This window comes from Saccostrea echinata, unplaced genomic scaffold (assembly GCF_033153115.1).
Source record: "Saccostrea echinata isolate AGI-Se365-2 ecotype Australia unplaced genomic scaffold, CSIRO_AGI_Sech_v1 ptg000012l, whole genome shotgun sequence".
NCBI lineage: Eukaryota > Metazoa > Mollusca > Bivalvia > Ostreida > Ostreidae > Saccostrea > Saccostrea echinata.
In genome coordinates, this window is record NW_026889761.1 from 12,653,221 (window position 1) to 12,673,388 (window position 20,168).

General features: G+C 34.3%; 1 protein-coding gene across 1 annotated transcript; it reads right to left on the reverse strand.

Annotated features, from left to right (window-relative positions):
- Positions 1–1,984: 1,984 nt before the first annotated feature.
- LOC133185379 (exportin-4-like) lies at positions 1,985–20,168 on the reverse strand. The gene is made up of 25 exons (XM_061320542.1): positions 19,915–20,168; positions 17,556–17,661; positions 16,168–16,309; positions 15,595–15,736; positions 14,968–15,084; positions 14,635–14,791; positions 14,358–14,470; positions 14,051–14,208; positions 13,628–13,802; positions 12,990–13,166; positions 12,210–12,349; positions 11,586–11,728; positions 11,129–11,309; positions 9,618–9,777; positions 9,205–9,374; positions 8,796–8,970; positions 8,401–8,605; positions 8,137–8,225; positions 7,936–8,002; positions 7,651–7,764; positions 7,071–7,174; positions 6,688–6,818; positions 5,991–6,108; positions 4,865–4,957; positions 1,985–4,210 (listed from the first exon to the last, which is right to left on the reverse strand). The coding sequence occupies exons 1-25, from the start codon at positions 19,963–19,965 to the stop codon at positions 4,013–4,015; spliced, it is 3,426 nt and encodes a 1,141-aa protein (XP_061176526.1). The 5' UTR covers positions 19,966–20,168; the 3' UTR covers positions 1,985–4,012.

A 20,168-nucleotide genomic window follows, 5' to 3' on the forward strand; every position in this document is an offset into this window, starting at 1 on the left:
TGTCTTTTTCTGTTGATTTTTATCTCACAATTTTGCATGTGAGGTGATATTATACCAAATTGAATGTTTAAATTTTGTTTCGTTTTAGCCCCATTTACTAGAGATATGACTATTAACATAATATAGTGCATTGTTTGTGAATAACTACCCGTATTTTCGCAGTTTCAATTTCAAATAATTTTAATATATTTCAATATATACATGTATCATGATATAATCGAATTACGATATAATTAAATTCTTTTGAATTATTCAGATTCATTGTTCAAATATGTCTTCCAAATTTTAAGATAATATGATGTTAAGAAAAAGTTTTAAAAGTCTACGTATTTTATAGTATGTAAATAATTATAAAATTTGACTTTACCACTGCCTTGAAAACCACATCTATAGGTAAATCTGTATACAAAAAACCCCCTGTTTTTTCCAATCAGTTAATGAAGACAGGTGTCGACAATTGTTTGCTAACCATTTATCATAACCCAACTAAATAACGTCACATCATCAATGGATAATTCCGGGAAACTGACAAACCTACTGCAACAAACAATTAAGTGGAATTCTCCTAAGCATGGCAAACAATTAGGCCGGGGGCTGAAAGTTCTTTTTCGTGACGTTTTTAACAGCATATTCATAAAACCTGGCACAAAGGGTCTCTCACTGAATAGGTACATCACAACAAGCCATTATCAGTAAGCAGTAAAGGGGGTAGGTATTCCATACAGTCTCAGTTGATCTGTATCTCAGGATGTGTTTAGTATGGTGTTTTTAATGAAGAGCATTATCAGGAATTGATATATAATCGATTCCTGACTGTGAGTTGGACAAGTAACACGTAGACAAAGATGCCTGACCTAATTTAATCACCTGTCCGTATCCCACCTTGTTTTTTTACGGATGTAGCATGTCAAGCATCGCTTACTTCTTATCTGAACAGAGATCAAATCCCATAGCATTCATCTAATAGATTATCTTTTACACCAACATTTTCTGTTGTCAGAGTTCTGATAATGGTTATATATACACGTGTCACTAAAGCGTGAATATGCTGTTTCGTTATGAATGCAATGTTTTCTGTATTTCAAAAAAATACTGGACCCCTCCTATTACTGTTGAATAACTTGACATGAGAGAAAATCAAATAAAAGAACACTTTGGTTGACCATTCAATATTTTTGATTAAAAGATCATATATTTTGTACTTCTACTGGTCAAATTTCAGAAATCAATTTTACTTTGTTTCATTCAATATGAAATACCAATGTTTTTGCTCCATCTTATCTATAGATGCTATTGTTAACCAACTTTTAATTCGCGCACAAGAAATATACTAGCGTTTCACGACTTTTGCGAAATAACGTTCATTTATATGTGGAAATTTTTCTGGGTTGCGAAATTTATTCTTCGCGGATAGGTTAATTTCAAGCTGAATTGCGAATCAAACTTGCAAGTTGCTTGCCTTCAGTAGTTCTAGTGAGTAGCAAAATTTGGGCGACAACATCGCGGATACAGCAACGTTATGTCAACCAGGTTTAAAGAGAAAAAAATATCATGCATGCACTATATTTGCTTCTTAAACCAACAAATTCATTACGTCTTCACCGATTTGGCAATGCTGCGTTTACATTCAGAGAAGCACCCTTTTCAGTAAACAGCAATTAAGATAATGTGTGAAGATTTGCACAAACGAGAAAATCATTTAAATGTAATTGAACTCGGTAGGTTCTTTTTAAAAAAGTTATTGGTCCTAGATAAAACAAAACAATTATTAGGTCTGTTACTGACTGTCCAAAGAAATATAACCTCCATGGACTTGAGCAACCCGTCATATTTTTGTGGATATTCAGTATCAAAATAATAATTGATTCAGTCATTTCTCACAAGACACTGAAAATGCTAAAAAATTTACAAACGAACAAAGGTGGGAAAGATAGCAATAGTTCACTAAATATTATATAAGCCTACTGAAGTACTCCTTAGAAAGCAATACATAACAAAACAACTATATATGTAGGTAAATGATTTTATATATGTATATTACATTTGATCTTCATGCAAAAAATACACTGGGGAAGAATGCCATTTTCTACTTTTTGTGTACAGTGATAATCAGCTTAAAATCTCTGTATGTAATTCAACTAAGAAGTCTTGTAGACATAGAAATGATAATTTCAACTTAAAATAGTTTAAGCTATGCCTAATGGAATTGTAAAAAAAGTGACACATTTCTAAAAAGCAAGAAGCCCTTTGGCCACTACACTCACCTGAGAAACCTTTGCCTTTCTGATCAAAGAATGTGTAGATTAATAAAACTATTAACTGTAGAGATCAAAATCAATTCATAAAAAAACATTGAGCCCTAAATTTGCCCCACTCTAGCCATGCAGGGCAAGAATTTTAAAAGATTTGAAGTTGAACTACTCGAGGATGTTTCCATATAAATATAAATAAATTTGGTTCTGCTGTCTTTTAGAAACAGAATTTTATAAATTTTCCTACATATTTTTCTGAAAAAAGTCAACCTGCTCAATATGGCCCTACCTGAGTCTGAATGCCATGAATTGTCCAAATTTGAGTCTACACCATTTGGAAAGTTTTCACATTTTGCTGTTTTTGAGAAATCCTTTTTAGACCATCACTTACTAGTGTACTTTTACCATTTATTGATTATCTTTCCTTTGAGAAATCAGTCCTTCATGTGAACAGATTTAATTTCCCTTATTCCAAAAATGCTTTAGAGAAAGTATGGTTGGAATTGACCCAGTGGTACTAGAGGGAGAACTGACCCAGTGGTACTAGAGGGAGAACTGACCCAGTGGTACTAGAGGGAGAATTGACCCAGTGGTACTAGAGGGAGAATTGACCCAGTGGTACTAGAGGGAGAACTGACCCAGTGGTACTAGAGGAAGAATTGACCCAGTGGTACTAGAGGGAGAATTGACCCAGTGGTACTTGAGGGAGAACTGACCCAGTGGTACTAGAGGGAGAATTGACCCAGTGGTACTAGAGGGAGAATTGACCCAGTGGTACTTGAGGGAGAACTGACCCAGTGGTACTAGAGGGAGAATTGACCCAGTGGTACCAGAGGGAGAATCGACCCATAGGTATATGTACTCGAGGGAGAATTGACCCAGTGGTACTAGAGGGAGATGAAAATAGGATAACAAAAGCCAGACAAACATTCATCAGAAAAGCTCAATTGAACCTTGAGCTCAAGAGAATTCATAAATAGATTACAAACTTAAGACCAGAAAATTAAATAATTTTACAGCATACAAGTAAAATAAACAGAATATGTTTATAGGTTTAATAAAGATAAATCTCATTTTTAAGGAATAAACTTTGAAGTAAGAGCTAGTGAATATTGTAATACATGACTGGACCTGTGCACTGTTTCTAGTGCTCCGTCCAATCCTTTGAGTCTTAATATAAATTTCTTGAACACAAAAGAATTGCAAATAAATGATACAAAGAGTGACTGTGCAAAGAATATCCCCTTGTATGTTTATATCAAACTGTACCGTAAATAAAACAGTCGATGTTGAAATTTGGTTTCAACTTCTTAAGAAGATTTTGCACCATTTGATATGTAGCACTTTAGAATGCATAGTTCTTGGGTCATATTGGTTGTTTATAAAATGTATAGATAGGTCATGGTAAGCATCATTTCACAACAACATTTAAGAGATAAAAATTTTTCATGATACAAAAAAAATCTGGTGTATACTTGATCATTGAAAGACATCATCAAGATGGGTAAAAATGCCTGAATGAAATACTGGGATAACATAACAGTTGCATGACCATGCTCCATGATTGGAACAAATGCCTGCACCCATGATGCTTTGCAGTTGATTAGATGAAAACCTGATCACACCACTTAGGTCCCTAAAAACATTTATGCCTTGACTACCAAACATAATAGGAAAGAGGAGGTTTTCCTGTATTCTTGTATCACTGCAGATTTACAGCCTGTAACTAAAGTATTGGATAAAGAATCTATGATGACTTGTTATTTAACACAGAGGAATCCTCTCACATTGATGAGGAAATTGCCAAAGTTGCTCATGAAGGCTATTTTGCTGGTTCTATTGATGGTCATATTGAGGGAAGGTGGGGTGAGGTTGGTGAATGCCTCCAGGAGTCGCTCTCGGTACTGAGGGTCAGTCTGATGCTGTAACAGCTGATTCACAAGTTCACGGTATCCATCCTGTTAGAAAAGTCACAGAAGATAATGTCTGTAGTTTGTACACTAAGAAGAGCGTAATTTTAAGAATCATTTAATTCTAGTTTCTACATCATCTGTTTGGCAAAGCTTACTTTAAGAATAAAGCCTTGAACAGAAGCTAGCAATTTCATCATTGAAAAAGTTTTGTTTCTTAAGTACCATACATGTAAATGTATATACAAGCAAAATTTAATCCTATATTTTATTGATGTCTTGCTAATGTAGAGAGGTTCATCATATATGTATACTGTTCTTCAATCCAGTTTGATCCAGCAATATTAGGTATTTTAATGTTAATTCAGTTCATCAACTAATTTTTCTTCAAGTATTGACTGAAAAATGTAGTATTTTTTAAAGATAAAAAGGATAAAAGTTTATCTGGTCTTTAATTTGACATAAAAATCAAAAATCAGTTTTAATGAAAAGTTACAAAAATTATTTTGGCTCCAGATGTAGCCCTATTCAGGATCTTAATTTCCACTAAAGATTACAAAGACACCATAGGGCAATGCTGAACTGAAAAAACACATTTTAATTTCCTACATTTTCATGAATTTTGGTTAGATATTTTTAAGTCTGCCTATATGAGGTTTTTAAACACAAGACATTATCTATTAAATAGAAAACCTCTTTTACCTGATGACAACAGATCAGACAAAAAAGAGCGGTGCTGGACACCTCTAGTAACTCCATGTTAAACGTCTCCAACAGCAGCATGTTAAACACTTGCTGTAAACAGAACAAGGAAAAACATAATTAAACAAAAGTATACGACTCTTTCAGCAAGCTGCAGGGAACTAAATAAATAAAAGTTTGGAATCCCTTTGATATTTCTGAATGCAAGGTGGAATTTAATATATGCTTTCCAGTTTTCATGTCATCCATCAATTCTTAGCTTACATTTTATACTGTCAGCAAGAGTGACAGATTAAATAGAGTGGGGGGGGGGGGGGCTTTTAAAGTACATGTTCAGTCACATCTTGTTATCTCTAACTTGGTAGGATGAAAAAAACCTTGGAGCTATCCATGGGTTTGAGAAATTAAGATAAATACATAATACAGACATAAAATTTAGAAAAAGTAATTAGGAGTTAGGACTCCAATTTGACTTTTGATATATCTATGGTATTCGAGATATCTATGTTCAGAGGCACTGAAGTTCAAATGTACCTATATTTAAGACACAAAATCACCAAAACAAATGTGATATAAGCTTTTCCAAAAAAAAAAAAACAAACAATAATAATAATTATTTGAACAGATAAAACACAAAATACATACATGTACATCTTCTTGATAATTCTTAACATCCAATACATTCTAGCCTTGTTAGATTGCAGCAAGTATGCCATGTTTTATAGAAATTGTGCAAGATAATACATTATACTGAATGCCTGATTTACAACTACATGTATATTAACAATTCTACACGCTATGTACTTCATTTACAAAGCATGATAATGATCAGACATTGTTTTATGGAAGGCAGCACTCTATCTGAAGTAAATTTGTGAGCGAGTATAGTTTTAAGAAATTATGAATTGAACATAAACTTGTTTATATTTCATACAGTTGCATTGTTTTATAAATACTGCCATTCAATCTTACATTGTATGCCTTTCCTTTTCTTTATGCCTGTTAAAAGTACCAGTGACAATTCTCTAATTGTCCCAATATACAGGTACGTACAGTATTGTAACATGAATTTGAGTGGATAAAACAGAAAAATGTTAAGCTTTTTTGATTTATGTCATATACTCACTTTGAGAAAGTTTGCCAGGTGAGAATTTAAGATGGATTCTGATTGGTTGGTTTGAAACACATGAGATGCTAAAGATGTGATGATCTCTAAACTCATTCTACTGATGTCTGAGCCATATCTAAAGAATAAAATGGAAACTAAATTAATTATTCTGAAGAATACCTGCAAATTCAAATGTAAGTACAATTTTATCATTTATATAGAGTATTAAACACTCTAGATAAATTCCTATTCTCTAACTTTTTTAAGAGATAAAGTTTTGATGTAATTTAACCAAACAACCTGTAACAACAACAACAACTCATTTTGACTTCAGATTAATTTGAATAAAGCAAATAAATAGGACAAATTACAAGTTAACATTGTAAATGTTTGCATAAAATATTACAAACATTCCAAATCAATACTGATTCCAAACATGCAGCTTATAAGTAAGATTTTCTACGATATATATATATATATAGAACAGAGTCTTTGAACCAGTCATTATACTGTAGATGGATAGCAAGAGAATACAAATAGAAACATTGCCTCTGCAGGCAGATGGGGCTGCAGCAGGTTTGATTTTACTCTCAGACTCCTCCAAAACTGAATATATTTTAATCAATAATACTCTCAAGTTAACAATCAAGATACAACTTTTGAGTTTCTGAACGTAAGTATGAATAATAAATCAGACAGCTTTCAGTTTTGTCACCTTGACAGTCCTAATTCTACTGAGGCCATCAGACTGTTTAACAGGTTCTCTGGTAGGGAGGAAAACTTATCAGGGTGAATCTCAGCTAGGAAGGTCACCAGTTTAAAATACTGTGCACACAGAGTCGGGAACTGCAAAAAACCACAAGAATTTGAAAGAAGGGCACAACAGTTTAAAATACATGTACTTATTTTATAAAGCTGGAAACTAAGATACACAAAAATTCAAATGATGGGCAGTTAAATAGGAGGAAATTTAGAGTTTTTTTTTTTTTAAGAATGTTTAGAATATCATATAACTGTTTGAAATGGAAACTTCAATATTTCAGTAAAAACAGTTTTGTAATTTTTTTCTTTTTGATGTTGTTAAAACATGACACATACTGCTAGTAAATCCTCATTCATCAATGGAATGATTGTGTTCAGACCAAACAACACGACGTCTGCTGCTGAGACTTGTTCTCCGTTCTGAGGGAACACTTCCTCTGCTAAATAAGGAAAATAAATACAGTAAAACTTGTCTAATCCGGACACCACTTGTTCCAAAGAAATTGGCCATATTAGACAACATTCCGGATTAGACAACATTTTACTGAAAAAGACTTAAAGTTTACACCGTATTAGACAAGATTTCGAATTTTACAACATCAGGATTAGACAAGTTTCACTGTACATTAAAATACAAAGTTGAAGATGCAGTATTTATTCTTTGTATATCACTAGTTGTTCAGTATTATGTTTAATGTACACTCAAGTTAAATGTCAACATCTGTACACAGATTTGATTCATTGAAACTGTGTTTAACTCATAAATCTCATTGACTTCATTTTCAAGCTGTGTCTTAATCCCAGCTCTTATTGAACACGTCTGCCCAAAATTTAACTGATCATTAATATTAAGCTAAACTACATGTCTCTTGCCCTTGCTAGAAATTTTTGATCACTTTTTTTGAGGTATACAGACCTGGGTCACTGAAGTCGATGAAGTCTTTGGACAGAAGGTTGGTCAATAGTTCCATTGTAAGGAGAATATCATTGTACCTATCTTCTTCTTCCTCATCGCTCACAGTACGACGACCTACAAATATACACAAGAACAATTCAATTAAGATTAATCTGTATCTTGTTTCATGATGAAATTAAAACTAGAGACTTTAAAATTTGCTTTGATTGAATTTTTACTACGAGTAAATAACTTAAAATTTAAGAATATAATATTCTTACATTATTATGAGGGTCATTTGCTTACCTGCATTGTGTTTGGAATACATTTGTATTGCTGTCAAACACAACTCATACAGTTTTCTGGAGTCAGACTGAAAGACATAAATAATGAAAAGTAGCAACATAGGGATTTTTGTGTAAATCATTTCTAGAAACATTGTCAGAATTTTTGAAAATGCAGATACAAAGAAATAAAATACTGTCTAATTGAGACAGTACTGCTTACCTCCCCTAGATAACACAGCTGTTTGTTGACAACTTCATTGAACAACTCAATCACTAAAGGCACTACATCCTCACAGTTGTGATATGTATCTGTAAAATAAATAAAGAGCTTAGTACCCATAAATACTGCCCCTCCCTAAACTACCAATCCTTAAACTGAATCCCCCCAAATGACTCGACTCTAACATCATTTTTCATCAACGACACTGTAACTGTACCAATGAGGTGACTTAATCCTAAATCCTAAGTTTTATGTCAGACATACCTAGAATTCTGACACACTCCTGCAAGATGGGTAAGAAAAATGTGAAAAGTCGTTGTAGATTGTCAATACGAGTCCCTTCAGCAACCCCACACAGGGACTCCAACATAGTGATCAAGGCTGTTTTCACACCTACTACTTGGGCCACCCTGGCGAAATTTTCCTGAGATAAGAGGTGGTGAAATCTGTCATGAAGGGACTTCAGAACCTGTAAAGTCATGTCATCTTACTATAAAATATCCAACTGATATCTTAATCATTAACCAAGTCAAAAAACTGAGAGATAATCTATATTTCTGTTTAAAAAAAAATCTGGATAAATATTTATGGTGGTAGGGCACTGTGTGCAATATTTCAACATGATGTCATCTATTATTTATCCTGAGAAGTCAACTTACACAATTCCAGTAGCCTTCCCTAAGAGTGTCTTCTTCTACTCCAGATCCAGCCAATACTAGAGCTTTTAACAAACTACGTCTGGGTTTAGATGGCAGCAGACTAAGAGGAGGCTGGTGATTGGCTTCTTGTTTGGCAATGTTCCATAAGAGTTCACATTTTGTTAGATATCTAGCTCTGAAATCAATGCATAATCAAATTATTATCACAGTTCTGATTTAATTTCTGCAATATGATACCAAACAGAATCATCATCAGTACCCTACACTTGACTACTGCATTCATTCGCAGTTTATCAAATCATGTATTTTCAGGATTTCATGGCGAATAAAGAGGATTTACTGGCTTAGAGAGTTGTACTGCTCTTGACAACGTCATAATGTAATATATCCAGTAAGACACAACTCTTACTTTTGTCGTTGTTCTACTAATGACACAAGGAACTGAAGTGTGTCCTCCACTAACGCCTCTTCTGCTGTCCAGATAGCTATGTTGGAGATTATCTTGTCCAACAAAAATGACACAGTCCATTGAGCACCATCTGTGTCCCTCCCAAAGGCTGAAAACAAGGCAGGGCTTACCTATCAATGAAAATAATGATTAGCAGAGGAAAACTCCGTAAAATGGATAAAAACCTAACATGTACACGTACATTTAAGTATATATTCAGTCAAATCTTATGCTGTCATACAACACTCCCAGAAAACTATTTGCTGACAAAAAATTCTGAAATCTGAATTGATATTCTCAAAGTAGGTAATTGAAGAATAGCATGCTTTCTTTTTATCAAATGAGTTTTTTTTAATGATCTTAAAAGTACTCACATTTGTGTAGTAGGTCTCGTCTGGCAGTAGATAAGCCCTGGCCCACCTCCTGAGGAAACACATGACAGAACTTCCTACCTGGGGACTAAGGACATGACTCATTTTGGCATTAATGGCTTGTTTCTCCACCTCACACAAGCGGAATACTGCCGATATCAACCTGGGGATATACCAATGATAATTCTCATGGAAAATAATTTTAATATATAAGGAGAATAAATATAAATGCAATCAAAAGTTCTCTTCAAGGAGACATACTTTAAAAACAATTAGCTGAAAAGATATTGCTGAGTTAGAAATTCTATGACATGATATATCCATGAAATCTCTAAGTAATTTTCCTTAAGAAATGAATGTTATATTTTTTTCTTTGACCGACGTATCAAAGAAAAAATTGGACGGAAAACGTCATCAATGCACGTAGCGCATTGATGAAAACGTTTTCTTCCAAATTTTTTCTTTGATACGTCGGTCAAAGAAAAAAATATTACTTTCATTTCTTATCATTTAATTATGATTTCAAAATAATAAAATGAAACTTTCCTTCAGTTTACTATTAAATTTACGCATCAAAAACAGTGCGTAGGAATATATCACAACAATGTTGCTGAAATTCAAAATGGCTAAGCTATAGGCCTAACGAAGAAACAACGTTCTCAAATATTGTCGTGTCACTACCAACCTTTTCTAACAATAATTAACAGTTCTTTAACACAAAAAACTTACCTGTTGTGTTATTAATTTTTTGCTATATCCCAATGGGTATATTTTCCCCGGTAAGCTATCTAGGTTCGTATTTAAAGGGATGCTACTCAGATATCCTAACAACTCTTTCTATAGGTCACAGAAATTTTAGATTTCAATTGCACATCTCTTCATCTGAATATCAAACTGAACATATAAATATGTATCACAACCTGTCCATGCTGTAAAATCTGAAAGAGTCTGTTGCCTACTGTTTAACACTGAAAGAATTCCGTCCTCATTCATGCAATGTCGTTTTTCTCGATCATTCGATTCCTAAGAAATAACAGATTAACGGCATCTCCCCGCTTTGATAGCATAAAAACATTTCTTCACAGTTCTATTGTTCATACCAGTTATCTCAAAGACAAAAAATTAACATAGGTATGCTGATTTCTTTCCTTCTTTCCCATTACTGTATTGTTGTCATGCAGACGATCCAATTTGTTTAGCAAAGGGGGATAATTCAAAAAGAAACAAAAGTAGAAAATAAGTCAGGAACGTAACGGACAAGTTTCAAAATTCAGGAAAATATCTATTAGAGAGAAAAAGTATTTAATTGTTCCTTCATGAACTTCTGGAAGCGGGAAATATACATGTAAAGACAGCCAAAGTAGTTCCGGCTGTTAAGAGCAAGTGAACTCCAAATTCTATTGATGCAGTTATCAAAAGAATTTTTTATCCAATCAGAATCAATTATTTTATAGAAATTAAATGATTCAACTTTACATTGAAAAAAAATATTCACAACCAAAGAGTAGCCTTACCTAATCACTGGATCTGTGGAGATGTCACTCCCTGGAATGCTCTCAATAGACTGACCAGGGGAAGCCAATACCTTCATTGTGGTGGACAGATCTGTTTTCTTGGTTTGGCAAATCGAGTACTCCATAATATCAGAGGGAATCATGGGAGTTTCTCCTTCACACTCCTCCGTCAATACATGGGCTGTAAACAAAATATCATATCTTAAATGGTAAGAGTGTTCAAAAACATATAATTGCCAATAATCTTAGTCAACATATTGTTCCTTCTTTCTTTCCTTTCTACTTCTGAATTGTTGCCAATTTTTTATCTCATAAGCAATAAGCAAGAAAATTTGACAAGAATCTGTCATATGGACTTTATATTAACATTAGATTTCTGTGCTTGACCTGACCATACATTTGTATGTTTAAACTATGCAGAAAAAGTTATTAAAACTCTCCTTGGTAACAAACTCACTCGAGATAAGAACAATCCAGTGTAGATCCTCATACAGCGAGTTGAGATGGGAGGCATCTAGAAGACAGTTCTGGGTGGCGGCTGACTGCTGTTGTAACCTATGGAGGTGTCCATGTAATCTACTGACCCTGTTCTCAAGGATTCTGAAAATAAAGCAGATTTCTTGAACATTTTCTTCATTGGTATAAGTGTAACAGGAAAGGAGAAAATGTATGGCTGGACCGGGAATTGAACCTGGGACCCCTACATCACTAGTCAGGTGCTCTAACCACTGCGCTACCCAGGCCAATATCTACAGCCCAAACCATTACATAAGCAAACTGTACACACTATTAACACAGGGACTGTCCGATACATAAACTGCTGCTATACAAATGCCACCTGCTCAGTAATTCCTTGCAATCAGAATAACTATTTAGTTGAGACTCAATTTGTGAAGAGATTGAACCCCCAAATCTAAAAGGAGAACAGGGCTGTTAAAAACTTTATGATGTCTAAGAGTTAATGATATCAAAGTTGAAAGTAATTAATAATAAAGTTTGAACCATGACTCACTTTGACAGATCCCTGGTATCAATATATTGATGTCTGAGACAAGTGCATAGTACTTATAACTTTACTTACTTTGCTAGTAGTGGAACACAATGTTCTGGTGCAAGCCTTCCCAGAATTCCTATACTAGACAGCTGATCAGCAAATCTCTCTCTGTCATCCTCTTCGATCTCATCGACTTCATCAGCATCAGTGTAAGCATCCATCCCATTCTGTTATAAACAGTTTGTTCTTTCCATAGAATCATGCTCACATATACAATACATTCTACTAAATCTAAATACTGTACACAGGAAGATTTTTACTCCCATATTATTTTTGCCCCTTTCCCTCTCTTTGGGAATGAGCAAATTTAAAACACGGCAAATTCAAAGAAAACAGCATTATGTCTTAAACATAACTATGTCTTGGTGAATTTAGAGCAAGGCAAAATTTTTGCAAGTGTGAAAGGGCGAAAATAACATGGGTCAATGCAACCCTGTATACAGTATGCAAATGCACTTATATCAAATGTTTCAATTTCATAAACAAAAATTTGATTATGGTTTAGTGGATTCCTACATCATCACAATCAATGACATTCGCTGAAGAAGTGAACATGTCGGGTACAAACTACAGTAAAACTTGGGTATCTCAAACATGGACATCTAGAATACCAGAGATATGTTGAAGTGATTTGGAAGTCCTAACCCTGGATTTGTTAAGTATTTTACCCTCGATATCTTGAACCCTCTTGAACCTTGAACCCCTTGATATCTCAAATTTTTTTCTTGGCCCAATTGAGTTTTCGAGATAACGAGGTTTGACTGTACTTTGTGAGTGACCTGATTACTGTGATAAAATTTGACACACCTGTATTCTGGTTCCCTCTGGGGCACTGATGTGACACTGTACGTAGATGTTGAAGACTTCCTGGGACTGGGGGTACAATACTTCCATAGGGAGGTCCTTCATGTTAGTGACCAGGTCCATCCAGGTCTCCAGCATCTTCTCATAGGCCTCCATGTAGATTGTGTCATCCTTGTGCAGCTGTAATTAGTGTAATGCATATAATGCAGTTACAGTAACATTATAAACCATTTACCCTTATTTCTATTGTGTCTCTTTTGTGTAAATGCAAATATTTTTCATTTTCTTAATTTTTCAAATTTCTAAGTAAAGTCAGATCCTTTATAGAATCCAAAAGCATTTTTTTTACATTAAAAAAATGCATCGTCTTAAACTTTTGCCATTATTTTTTCATCCAGTGACAAACCTGCCTGATATTTTTTAAAACTAATGGTCGAAATATGTACCGGTGGTAACTAAAAGTAAAATACTTAGTACAGTACCCGCAGCAAAGATTTATTATATTTTACCTCTAATAACAGAAAGACTACTGATTAAAAACAGCTTAATATCAGAACACAACATGCATTATATCTATCTAAGCATGTCACACATTTTGATTTTTTCTAAATCACACCTGTACAGATACATAAACATCTTACCGCCTCCTCCATAGCAGCGTTTTTCCCGACATCACATGTGAGGCGGGTCATGTGATTGATGAAGGAGGTCAGTAGTTCCCGTGGGAGGGCCTCCAGGAGGGAAATGGGAAACATCAGAATGAGGTTCTTAAAGGTACTGGCCACACCCAGGTTTTCATAATCCTGTAGGTCAATACTAAAAATAACAAAATCAAGAGAGATAACTCACTGTCATATTGTGTATAATGGTATCTCTTATTAAACTTCTAATGAAAGACTCACAAACCATTGTTGGAAAGACATTTTATATGCAAAAAATTGTGAGAATTCAATTTCATTATGCTACAGAAATTCAAAATAAATAGAGTAGTAAAATACACAGCTTTAGAGTTAATGTCTTAAAGTGGGGGGACGTTAAAATAAAAGTTCCTTCTTTATGTTTACCAGGACAAGAGCTCTAGAAAGCCACTGATGTATGCTGTAAGGTATTCCAGTCGAGCCTTGTCATCTGGGAAAATGATCCCATTAAGTGAGGCCAGCTGAGATAGACAGGTTATGGAATGATGGGACATATCTGAGTTATGACGGACTTTTTTGTGGATCTGAAACAAAATAATTAATACAATGAACATCTTTTCTCAATGAATCATTACACAAATTGCAAAAATCAAGGTCAAAAACATCAACATAGAAAAGTCATTATATCAGCCATAACTAATGAAATGATGTGTAATTGCATTAATGTGCTTACATTAAAGAACAACTGCAGCATGTTTTTGTCCAGTAATGTGGTTCTCCAGGACTCGTCCGGTTTAAGTGATACATTTTCATTCATTTCAAAGGACCCGACATGCCGCCTATAACCTGTAAAATTAATGTATAAAAAATGTTACCTGTACAAATTGCTTGTACTTTTTCATATAGTATATAATTTTTTTTCTTTTTAAAGAATTTTTTTTCACTTTTATTTATTACGGGAATTCTCTTACACAGTGATCAGACCTTGTTTTCGGTTTGACAAAACTTACTGAGCTTTGGAGTGAACTCCCAGCATAGAACACTATCTGTGATTGATAGGAGACGGTTCAATACGGCTGTTGTCTCACGACTCAAAGGACTAGGTTGTCTCTCAATCTCATACAAAACTTGCAGGGCAAACAGAAACACTCTCTTCAAGTCATTCTCCTGTAATACAACAAACTAATATCTGTCTTCAATTCTTTTTCACAAAAATGATTGAAAAATTTTATGACAAGAGGATAACTTAGATTTTGGAGTCCAAAGGGAGATAACTTAATGAAAACAGTTGACTTAAATATTCCATGATTCCAATAATTTTTTAAAAGAATGTTGCTAGTGACCTCAAACGCCTTCTTGCACTTAGAATGAAATTCCCAGGTAAATCCCACATTGCTGGTTCTGCTGGAACTAGAAAACTCATTGAGAAGAGCCGTCAACATAGAACAAGCCACTAGTTGCTGAAATAAGATTTAACATAGGTATAATCAATGTTGATTCATAGGGAAGAAATGTTTCACTGCTATATAAATTCAATGAAGTATTTTTTCTCGGTTTGATACACGGTACAAAATCTCCATTTTTTGGTTGGAATCTTTATTTTGTCAGAATTGGCATAGGTTATAATATGCTACTCAGCATATTAAACTGTAAAACATAAATTTTTGAGGACTGATAGTTTGTATAATAATTTTTAACAGTCAATTCATTGTAATCAATTTCTTATAGTCAATTTGCACTTAGATTAAGTGACTGGACTTAGTAAACCAAAACATATAGCAAAGTTGAATTCGTTTTCTGCTATCAAAATTTATTGTATCAAAAATAACTGTACCAAGACAAAATTATATGGTACGTATCGTTTCCTGAAGGAGGTGTATTGTTTCACCCTACTAATTTACATTTAGCATGTTTAGTCATATCCAATCATTTTACAAATGCACATTTACTAGATTGTGCATCTTATCTACCATAGTAACATTTCCACTGCTGACTAGATTGGTAATGTCCTGGAACATGTTGTCTCTGCTTGCCCCTTTAACATCCACCTCTCCTCGCTTCAGAATAACGGCAACAGTCTGTAGTATCTGTTCTCTCACATAGCTCTTCAACCTTAAAATAAAAAAATCATATTCATTCAAATATATCTATGTCAATTGGTCAATTACTAACAATGCAAAACTTGGTTCACAAAGGATTGAAATAGTGCTTTACTATGAAATTTAGTGTATGTGTGAAAACTTCGTATAAAACACTGAAAATACTGTAAACGTATTACATTTGGTTGTGTATGCTTTTTATCACTTTTGGGAGAAAGCAGCATCAGCTAAATCAAGTACACAGCTAAACGTCTTTACATATATATATATTTATCTAGCACATTCAGAAATTGCTAAATCAATTCTATGCTAACTTATTAATAAATCAATTTCTGCCAAATATTGTACATGCTAAATACAATAAATTTATAGTATTTCTAAGACATATAATTGGTTTCTTTGGCTTACGTCCATACCAAGCTATCTCACCACAGAGTTACTTACGTGATATGTTGTGTGATAAATCTAAGAAGAAATGATCTAAGTGATTCTATATCCATGGCTTCCAGCAGTGTCCATTCTCTGATCACACTCTCTTTGATGGTTGTAGCTGCTTGGAACAAGACATAGTCACACTTACTGTTCTCTGTTTTAAAAAGAATACAGAAGTACTGTTTAATACAAGGTTACTGTTTAATACAACAGTACTGTTTAATGTAAAATAACGACATGTTTTGAAATACTTATGGTTGTCCAGTCTATCAAAAAATTTATAATATGAAGATATCATGTGTAAGACTTAATTTCATGTTTCTGCAACATATTCTATATACATGTATATATCAAATTTCCATGATAAAGTCTATATACATTTATATTATCTATAATTTGTCTATATATGAAATAGCTTATATTACAGCATTGTAAGTGATTGTTATTGACTGGGCTGTGCAACAGTTTACTTAATATCAAGTAACAATAATGCTACTAGCTTTCATTTTTGAAATAGCTCATAATGATATGGTAACAAATTTCAACATCCATTAAATATTAATACATCCTACATATATCCATTTAAAAGGACCTTGATCAATATGAAAAATAATAAAACAATAGACAACACAAATTTGGAACTAGATGTCATTGAGATGGTGGCCATCTCAAAGGCCCCGCTTTCAGCAATGAACATGGAAATGTAAGGTAGCTGAAAAGAGTTTATTTTGAAGAGGAACCTTTGTGTACTATAAAGGGACGTGTTGTTTGAGTTTAAAGAACTTCTATGTTATCCTCGTTATAATAAAAAAATGGCACGAAAATCACGAGTGCTCAACACCTTCCATCAAAAAAGGCACAAAAATCACGAATGCTGCATATCCTCTATGAAAATTGTTGCATATCTTCTATCAGAAATATGGAAGGAAAATCACAAATGATCCATACCCTAAGTTAATTGGTAAGGTTTGAGGCTGACTGGACTTAAGGGAAAGAAATTATGCACCGAACAAAGATTTAAAACAGAGAGGCTATTTTTGAAATTGACCCTTGACCTAGAAACTTCGTTCAAGGTCACTGCACATCCACTGACAAGTGGCACTCAGTGAGTGAAGTATGAGCCACATTGGACCAAGGGAAGAGAAGTTATGCTCTGGACAAGGACTTTTCATATAATTCTGCTATGACCTTAACCTTAGACCTAGAAACATGGTTCAAGGTCACTGCACACCCTTTACCCAAAGACACTCTGTGGGTGATGTATGAACCAGATTGGGCCAAGGAGAGAGAAGATATGCTCCGGACAAGAGATCTCGGACGGACAGACGGACAGACTGATCACTATAGGGCACCCGCAGAGCGGGGCCCTAATAACACCAGTATATGTGATATCAACAGACCTAGGATGAACTTGCATAGGTTGTAGGGAAGCTTGGTTTTACGGAATTCAAGAATAACAGCCTCGGCAGCGTGGCGCTGTTCTGATGTCACAATATCAGGTGGTGCCTGCATAAAGAAAGAAATCAATTTTTTTTATCTTATGCTTACCTTCATTTCAAAATATTTTTGGCAATATAACATAAAATTGCCACTGTAACTTGACAAAAATTAATTTTAAAAAATATCACTGCACAAAAATTCAGCTTTTTTTAGTCTTAGACTAATGAGTATACAAATATTTTTAATCGAATGTTTCAGGAAAGAATTCAAACCTGGTCCCCTGCACTCTATACAAGTGCTCTGACTAAGGCCATCTTTAAAATAATGTTTGCTTGCCCTCTCCCGACTCAGGGTTAAAAAACTGGGTTGGTAGGTAGGTGTGAAATTTTTTTTTCGCAGAAAAAAATTCAACAAACGTATTGACAAAATGAGAAAATTCAGGAAATAAAAGGAAAAAAATTATTGTTTCCTAGAGGTTAAAAAAAGTTTTGAGTTGGGTCATTTTTAGCCAGTCGGTCAGGAGAGGGCAACCAAACAATTTTTTAAAGATGGCCTGAGCTATCTGGCCACCGGCAAATGAATCTGCCTGACTGACAAATTTCTCCCTCCTTAAATGTCTTTACCCCCTAGGACACCAACCCAGACTCTTCCCTGGGAAGTCATTCACCTGTCACTTCCAGGGCAATGCCAAATACAACAGGAAGGTTAAAAAAGTGAGAGAGAGACAAGACCAGGATTTGAAGTCTCGACTCTTGGCAGATGCTCTACTGAGCTATCTGGCCAGGGGGAACAAACCTTCCTAACCCACACATCAGTATTTCCTTACCTTTTTTTATTTCTTAAATTGCTTTTTTGGTTTGTATTGTCTTGCTTTCAGATTCTGTCTGTGGGCAATCAACTTTTGAGTAAGTTACCCGAAAAAATTCTTTCCATGTCAGTGATAACATACTCAAGAGTGTAAAAGTTGGTCGCCCACAGATAGAATCTGAAAATAATCTATTGTAAGTAAAAAAGGATTGCTTCTACTATTAAATGCACTTTTGTTTTTACTATTTCCTTCCTACAGAATGTTTTGTTTACCCTGAATCACAGAAGTGTTATAAGTAAGTGGGGTCTAAAAATGAAAGAAAATGTGGAATTTAATACAAGTGGTATTGAAATCCACAGATAAATGAAAGACTGTGGAAAGCAAAGAAAACTTCTCAGAGATTATTATAGGAAAAGATCAAGAAATTTTTATTACTTGTTGGACAGAAATCATGGCTCCCATAATATCAGTGTGGGTTTGTATTTAACTTTGTAAAGTTAGGGTCCCACTATTCTCTATTAAAAAGTTGATGGCTCATTTTAATACTCCCCCTCGACTTCTCTACGAAAGGCCTAATAAAAGCAGTTCAGAAATTGACTAAATGAAGAACCAAACCGGGTCCCACTTCGATCGATGTTTTCGGATTGATACATTATCAAAGACATATTTTGGATGCACATATGTTGTTTTGCAATGGAAATGCGATTAAAAATACCCATTGTGCTGACTTAAAAGCATTTATCACGGTAGAACACTTACTTGCGATATCTGTGTCACCGGATTTGTTTATTCATTCAAAACTGCATTTTAACCCGGTTGATCTCTAAAAAAGTCTAAAACTTTTTCTCCGGATAAATTGGATTAAATGTTCCAGTGTTAAATAGTTATCCGGAGGAATAGTTTTAGACTTTTTTTAGAGGTCAACCGGGGTTCAAACGCAGTTTTGAATGAATAAATGAATCCGGCGACACAGATATTGCAAGTAAGTGTTCTATCATTAAAAACATGTTTTAAGTCAGAAGAATTGTTATTCGCATTTCTATGGCAGAATAACATCTGTGCATCAAGACTATGTCTATGATATCACATCAGACCTAAAACATTGATCAAAGTGGGGTCCGTTTGGTTCTTCATTTAGTCAATTTCTGAACTGCTTTTATTAGGCCTTTCATAGAGAAGTTGAGGGGGAGTATTAAAACGAGCCATCAACTTCTCAATAGAGAATAGGGTCCCAAATGCCCCCTCAGGTTAAAAAAGCTATTTACAACCTGTGGTATTATGGAGAATTGTTATTTTGGCATGATTTCACAGAAATGTAGTCTTAACAGTGCTGTGCATTGTTATGAGATTTAACTGGATAATGTCTATTTAATGGTGTTCAGCTTCTTGAATGAAATTATTTATGGAATCCAGAATTTGACTATTTCGTTAAACCGGGTTAACCCATATACCCGTTATGCCCATTATCATCTCTCTTCATCAGATATACAAGTACAAATAAATATTTTTACCAGAGCTATCTGTGAGGCGCTTTCAAGTTCCTGTAGAATTTTCTCTGCCATCTCTATCCCAGGATATCTCTGTGTTTACAACTTTGTGTCTGATATAATTTAGCGATTTCACAAATACCAAACTTTATTTTCACATGAACAAATAGGAAAGGACAAGAGTTTCATTCATTCCAAACAGAATATGTTCACCAATGTTGTTACCAAGATAATCTCAGTCAATCGCTCTAGATCCTGTAGAGTTTTCTCTGCCATCA

Excerpts from the sequence above, each read along its gene's own strand:
- LOC133185379 (XM_061320542.1), bottom strand. The coding sequence starts at position 19,965 with ATGGCAGAGAAAATTCTACAGGAACTTGAAAGCGCCTCACAGATAGCT. Across the intron at positions 15,737-16,167 it reads TTTATCACACAACATATCAC|GTTGAAGAGCTATGTGAGAG; the intron begins GTAAGTAACTCT and ends TTTTATTTTAAG. Across the intron at positions 6,109-6,687 it reads GTAGAATTAGGACTGTCAAG|ATATGGCTCAGACATCAGTA; the intron begins GTGACAAAACTG and ends TTTATTCTTTAG.